Genomic DNA, 7,687 nt, shown 5'->3' with positions numbered 1-7,687 from the left:
GTTCAACCCAGATAAGTGTGAAGTGGTTCATTTTGGTAGGTCAAATATGATGGCAAAATATAGTATTAATGATAAGACTTGGCAGTGTGGAGGATCAGAGGGATCTTGGGTCTGATTTCATAGGACACTCGATACTGCTGTGCAGATTGATTCTGTGGTTAAGGCATATGGTGCATCAGCTTTCAATCATGGGATTGAGTTTCGGAGCCAAGAGGCAATGTTATAACTATATAGCACCCTGGTCAGACCCCACTTGGGAGTACTGTGCTCAGATCTGGTCACCTCACTACAGGAAGGATGTGGAAACCATAGAAAGGGTGCAGAGGAGATTTACAAGGATGTTGCCTGGATTGGGGAGCATGCCTTATGATAATAGGTTGAGTGAACTTGGTCTTTGCTCCTTGGAGCAACAGAGGGCAAGAGGTGACCTGAAAGAGGGGTATAAAATGATGAGAGGTGTTGATAGCACAGATAGAGGCTTTTTCCCTAGGGCTGAAATAGCTGACACAAGAGGGGACAGTTTTAAGGTGCTTAGAAGTATAGAGGAGATGTCGGGTAAATTGTTTTTTTAATTCGGAGTGTGTGGAACAGGCTGCTGGCAATGGTGGTGGAGGTGGATATAATAAGGTCTTTTGGGACACTCCTGGATAGGTACATAGAGTTTAGAAAAATAGAGGGCTATGGGAAATCCTTGGTAATTTCTAAGGACATAGTCAGCACAGCTTTGTGGGCCATCAAGCCCATATTGTGCTGTAGATTTTCTGTTTCTCAAGCAAAGCATCAAAGGAAAATGCAAACATTAACAGAAAGCAAAACTTTAATGTTTAAGTTAAACACATCATTTTAATTTAAATTTTAAGATACTGTGTAAAATAGTCTTACTCCTAATGTGGTGTAAGCAGCAAACTAACAAGGAATGATTACAATGAGTCGTGACCACTGTCACACATTCAGCATTCACATGATCCAATCTAATCTCTTAAAACAAATTTTGTACAATAAGGAAATGTGGGGTCCTGTACTCCACACAATCTTTCGCAAATAATCATTTCACATCATTAGAAACTGTTGAAAACCCCTTCCAAATTCCTGCTGTGAAGCTTCAGACTGCACCATGAAGGTCAACTCAAACTTTTCCACGTTATCCACCCAGGAGGGTTCAAGAATACATCCCACTGGATTTGGCTTGGTGTTGGCACTGAGGTCATCACAATGCTAGCCAATTAGAATATCGAATATGTAAGTAACACGTCAAAGTGGTGTGCCCTTCTCCAACATCCGTTATTCTGGTAGCTCCTTCCGGAGGGCATTTCCTCACTACTTCCTTTGGTTTCTTGGCTTCAGATGGCCTGCAAACACAGCAGCTCTCTCCCATGCTGCTGATGCATCACTCTTGAATCCCAAGGGCATAGTTTTTATTTTGTGCGGTCTGCCTTACATTCTGTTCAGTCACTATGACAAGGTGCATCCCATATTGTCACGACTCTGAAAACTGAACTCATGACCTGCACTTTTGGCAATCCAACAGTCACATCAGCTCTAGAGGCACAGTTAGTGCTCCACTTCCAAATCCCTCAAACAAATCTCTTCAGTCATTGTAGATTATCTCCATGCTGTCACAGCACCAGCCTGAATGGTTCATATTTGTAAACTGAATACACATACACAATACGTAATGTACAAGTAGCTGAGAATTGGTCCCATTACAGGAATAAACTGTGATCCATTGCAGCAGCTTTTGGATTTGTGCTAGTCCAATGTGAGTGTCTTTATATGGAGCAGTTGTTGACTGAGGCTTTAGTGTTGTTTCATAGCCGTTACCTTCTCCGAGTCAGGTACATAGCAAGGGCCAGCACTGCCCCCAAAGCCATTAGGCTCATTAAACATTTCATGGCCATCTCCTGTATCTCACGGTTACGAGCAGCAGCATTATTCCCATATAACATCACAAAGGCATCCTGTAGAAAAAAAGACAAGTTAGCTGCCAGCACATCACATTATCCCAAATCAATATTCAATTTCAAACCTTATTCATGAATCCTTGATCATTTTTAGCAAAATCCTTTTCTAAACCACACAAAGTTGCATGGTCAATCTTTACAACACAGACAAAATGCCGGAGGAACTCAGTAGGCCATGTGGCAGCTATGCAAAAAATAAACAGTCAATAGGACTCCTGCTAAAGGATCTCGGCCTGAAACATCAACTGTATATGCTTTTCCATAGATGTTGCCTGGCCTGCTGAGTTCCTCCAGCATTTTGTGTGTATTGTTTGGATTTCCAGCATCTGCAGATTTTCTTGTGTTTTATGTTCAATCTTTATTAAAAACTGTACAACACAATTTATATTCTATATGGATGCTGAAATAGTAGTAAGACGATCTTTTGCGCACATCTTTTTACCCAGATAAATAATTGATTTATCCCATGCAAGTACTCTGACAAAATTAGAATCCAATGTGAAAATTAAATCCAAAGCTATGAAGTTCCTGACTGCAAGTAAGTGTAGGTCGTAGGAAACACAGCTCCCCCAAGTTGCAAGTTAATTGATTAGATTTCACAACATTCAATCAGCCTTCATCATCTTTCTTCTGGTATTTAATAAATATTTATTTACTAAATTTAATAACATCCTGCTATTAAGGGATATGAACTCTCAACTTTCTAGCTGTGTTCAGTTAGAACACGACTACACTACCTGCGTCACCAGTTGAATAACTAACCTCAGTGGGGTGGACAGGCACATCAGTTATAGCACAGTGACTTATTCCAGCAAGTTAGAACAAGGAATGAAGTTCAAAGGCCAAGCACAATAATGAGCTTCACATGGGAAAAAAAATGTGTGAAAGCTGCAGCTTTAAGTGTTAATATATCCAGACAAATGAAGCTGAAGAAAAACCTGGCAAACTCTCATGAGGGAGCCTTGTTCCTGAATACAGTCATCATAAGTGAGTCACTGTGTGGATTCAGCCAGTAGAGTACAAAGTCACCAGGGTCAAAACAGCTTTACACTTCAAAACCAAATTCAACAAACTGCAGTAAATGACCATGAGATTAATGAACCCAGTTACTTTCATACAGAGTGTGTGATACTGTTTGGGAACTGTTAGCTTTTGGAATATTCACCTTCTTTATCATGCCTTTACAGCTCAAGTGCATACTGAATTTGTGCATGCAATGCCCAAGTGGTAGAATGAGACTGATGACACCTTGAGACAGAGGTGTCTCTTGGCCCACAATATCTGCTCCCCCATTCAATCATGGCTGATTTATTTTCTCTCTCTGTCCCATTTGCCTGCTTTCATCCAGTAACATTTGACGCCCTTACTAACCAAGAACTTTAAAACTCCACTTTAAACATACCTAAATAAATAATAACTTGGCCTTCACAGTCCTCTGTGGCAATGAATTCCACAGATTCACCACCCTTTAGTGAAATAAATTCCTCCTGTTCTAAAGGGACATTGTTCTACTGAGGTTGTGCCTCCTGGTTCTCAACTCCCCCACTGTAGGAAACAGCCTCTTCACGTCCACTCTGTCTAGGCCATTCAATATGCGATCGGCTTCAATGAGATCCCCCTTTATTCTTCTAAACTCCAGCGAGTACAGGCCCAGAATCATAAGTTTTGTTTTTGAAAGACAAAATAAACTTTATTCACAATATAAAAATTATTTATAGGAATAAACTGTTTCATAACTTTCCATACCTGGTCAGTGCTTTCCCTACTGTTCTACCATGCTGCCACTCATTTGGTGCTCCATGGTTTTATATTATATACACTACATATTATGCAGGACCTTCCTCCCTCTCCAGCAGAACAACCCTAAACCATGGTCCTTCCCCACCGAGCCTTTGTGTGTCCCTCAGCACATACTCCTGCAACCTGAAATGTGCCAGTCAGCACTCTTCCACAGACACCTTGATGTGCTTGAAAACCAACAAGTTTTGGGCTGACCAAAGAGCGTCTTTCACTGAGTTGATGATCTGCCAGCACTCCTGATGTTTGTCTGTGCCTGTATCCCTGGGAACAGCCTGTAGATCAGAGCCCTCTGTAATGAAGCTGCTTAAGATGAAATGTGACAGAGGGGTATCTCTGTTCTTCATCTTCCTCCACACCTTGTTCACAAAGAGGTGAGTTACTGTTTGTTTCCCACTACAGTCATCCCACAGACAACAGGTTGTGGGGATGATGCTCAGGGTGTGCGGGATATGAGTGTACAAATACTTCAGGGCATTTCGAGGTCAAGGAGGAAGTGTTGGGCCTCCTAATGAGTATTAAGGTGAATAAGTCCCCAGGGCCTGATGTGATTTACCCCAGATTATTGAAGGAGGCAAGAGGCAAGATTGCTGCGCTCTTGATCAGTATTTTTGTGTCCGCTGTAGCCACAGGTGAAGTCCTGGAGGGCTGGCGTGTAGCTAATGTTCTACTTTTATTTAAGAAGGGAACAAGGGAAAATCCTGGGAACTATAGTTGGGCAAGTCTCACATCAGTTGTAAGGAAATTGCTGAAGAAAATTCTTAGGAATAGGATATATAAGCATTTGGAACCCCATGGTATAATTAGGGAGAGCTTTGTGGATGACAAGTTGTGCCTTACCAACTTGATTGAGTTTTTTGACAAGGTGATGAGGGTAGGGCAGTGGATGTTGTCTACATGGACTTCAGTAAGGTGTTTAACAAAGTTGCTCATGGGAGGCTAATCCAGAAGATTAAGATGCATAGGAACCACGACGAATTGGCTGTTTGGATTCAGAACTGGCATGCACATAGAAGACAGAGGGTACTGGTTGAAGGGACTTACTCGAGCTGGTCTCTGATTAGTGGTGTTCTGCAGGGATCTGTGCTAGCACCACTGCTGTATGTATGTAAATGACCTGATGAAAGTGTAGATGGTAGGTTAGTAAATTTGCTGATGATACCAAGATTGGTGGAGTTGTGATAGTGAAGAGGACTGGCAAAGAAATGGCAGATAGACTTTAACCCAGATAAGTGTGGTGTGTGCACCTTGGTAGGGCAAATGCAGGGAGACAGTACAGTGCTAAGGGCAAGATCCTTAACAGTGTGGCTGAACAGAGAGATCCTGGGATCCAAGTTCATAGCTCCTTGAAAGTGGCTACACAGGTCAAAAGGGTGGTTAAGGCAGCTTATGGAATGCTTGTTTTTATTAGTTGAGGCATTGAGTTTAAAAGTCAGGAGGTTATGTTGCAACTTCATAACTCTGGTCAGGTCACATCTGGAGAATTGTGTACAGTTCTGGTTGCCCCACTATAGGAAGGATATTGAGGCTTTGGAGAGGGTGCAGAAGAGGCTTACAAAGATGCACATGAGAGGCTGGACAAACTTGGGTTGTTTTCTCTCAAGTGCCAGGTGAAATCTGATAGAGGTTTACAAGATTATGAGAGGTATATATAGAGTGGACAGGGAGTATCCTATCTCAAAGTTGAAGTGTATAATACCAGAGGGGATGCATTGAAGCTGGAAGGGGGTAGGTTCAGGGTGGAAGTGATGGGCAAGTTTTTTTTTTAAAACTCAGGATACCTGGTATGGGGATAGAGGCCAATACATTACAGGCTTTTACGAGATGTTTAGATAAGCACATGCATAAAAGGAAGATGGAGGGATATGGATTTTCTTTTTAGCTGATTCAGCTCAACACTGTAGGCACAATGGCCTGTTCCTGTGCTGTACTCTGCTATATTCTGTAACTGGGAGGGCCTCTCTCACCACCAGCCAAGATAGTTCTTGGTGCCTGTTGGTGAGGTCTGGCGATGAAGCATTCTGCACATAGTCTGGACCGGTCGTCAAAGAGCGTGGCTTTGCTCTTCGTGCAGTCAAGCCTGGCCCCTGATGCGAACTTAAACTGGTCACAGATGCTGTCAGTTTGCAAACTGACCTTGGATCTGAATAAAAGATGGTAATGTCATCCATGTACTAAATGCTTCTCAGATGTTAACCCTTTCATTCCTGACATTCTCATGAACCTCCTCTGGACCTTCTCCAATGCCAGCACATCTTTTCTTAGATAAGGGACCCAAAACTGCTTGCAACAGCATTTCCTGAATGCGCACACACCATCACCAGACTCCACTCCAATTCACACCAGCTCAGTGTAGACACAGATCCCCAATCCTTCATTATGACTACATCAAAATCATCCCAACCGCACTGTGGGAGTGATATCAATGTGCAGGTTAGAGCAGTCGGAGCATTTCACAGACCAAATGCAAGAGCAAAGTGGGATAAGTAATTGCTGGACTTGGCAATGACTGCACCTCCCAACGATGTTAAAGTCTTTGATGTTCTGTTCCAGGCTTTTACACTACGAACACAAGTTACAAATAGGCAGCTGAACTACTGATTGCCCAGTGGCATTGCGTGGCTCCAGACTGCTACCACCAATCTAGTTAATTTTAAAATTGACCTCTAAAATGAGCGAGTTAGTCATTTAATTGAATCAAAATCTATTTTAAAGCACAATTAAGACAGCCAGATGGACCATTTGGCATCAAGCAGATGAGGATATGGCTTAATGGCCCTCTAGGCTATTCAACTTTATAAAGTTCCCACTCATATTTCGTAAGGATTGTTTAAATTGGGAGATCTGTGCTCAAAGAAGCAGAAGCCTTGTGCAGGGAATCATATCATATAGACAACACGCCAGGTTCCTCTGTCATTGCTGAGGACATCCCATTGCACTGGACTGGTACAGACAGGACAACAGAATGGAGTAGCCTGAACCTTCTAAACTGGTTCCAAACTAACAACATCCAAGCACGAGGACAACAGAATTTCCTCCCAATGTCCCCCCTCTGCAGACAAATTAGCATTCGTCCACACTGAGCAACATTTGGAAGAAATATTGAGGGCAACTGTAAATCATCTACTCCAAATGGCCAAGGTGCTGAGCCAAGTGTTAAAGGGCAAGGTTGACAGACCGGTGGTGACAGGTGGTGAGTGAACCAACATGCAGGATAAACTTACATGACACTATCCTTCTCAAAGTACCTGTAGAAACCATATCTATCCCAAGCAGCATTGAGGGTGGTGGTCATCACCGTTTCAGTACAGAGGAAGTCTTGGCACTGGGAACATCTGTTAATTGTTTCAAAGGTGGCCTTTTCAAAATAGATCTGGCAATCTCAAACTGGTTGTATTCGAGGCCTTCAGTGGTAGAATTGGACAACATTTACAATCTTTAACCTTGTGGCCTGGCTTAACCCTTGATACCCAGCAAAGCCTCTAACATCAGTTCAATGAGTGCAAGGGAAACCTAGGAACGGGGTTCCACCCTGATAAGGTTACAATACGTGTCTACATGCATGTGGCTGACAAAACTGAGCATCGCATAACCAACAGGACAAATCAAAACTCTTGGCCCTGCCACATCCACATGAACGATGTGCACAATTTTCAGTCACTGCTGGGAGACTTCCTTGAATCACTTCCATTCTTCCAGTGAATGGACTTCCACAGTACTGTGCAAAACTCTTAGGTATATATAGTGTCTAAGACTTTTCCACAGTATTGATTTGACTATCTGGAGCAGAGAGGGGGTTTGTAAATCTGGTGAGAGTAAAGGCCATTGGGAATGGTGAGGCTGGAGCACTGTGGAGGGGTGTGGGACAGATGGCAGAGAAGGAGTGCCAGGGCGGGGAGCGGCGCAAGTGTAGACACACCCAGCCTGAG

The 7,687-nt window shown here is 42.9% G+C and overlaps 1 protein-coding gene across 1 annotated transcript in view; it reads right to left on the bottom strand.

Annotated features, from left to right (window-relative positions):
* Positions 1-799: 799 nt before the first annotated feature.
* The window catches only part of bcl2l1 (BCL2 like 1), a 19,700-nt gene continuing 12,812 nt past the window's right edge, over positions 800-7,687 (bottom strand). Inside the window, exon 2 of the mRNA XM_059980398.1 lies at positions 800-1,958. Within this exon, the coding sequence (XP_059836381.1) occupies positions 1,818-1,958 (141 nt within the window). The 3' untranslated portion in view covers positions 800-1,817. The remainder of the gene's footprint in view (positions 1,959-7,687) is intronic.

This window comes from Hypanus sabinus, chromosome 9 (genome assembly GCF_030144855.1).
Source record: "Hypanus sabinus isolate sHypSab1 chromosome 9, sHypSab1.hap1, whole genome shotgun sequence".
NCBI classification, from domain to species: Eukaryota; Metazoa; Chordata; class Chondrichthyes; order Myliobatiformes; family Dasyatidae; genus Hypanus; species Hypanus sabinus.
Note: the sequence above shows the minus strand (reverse complement) of the source record. Positions and strands in the feature narration are given on the sequence as shown.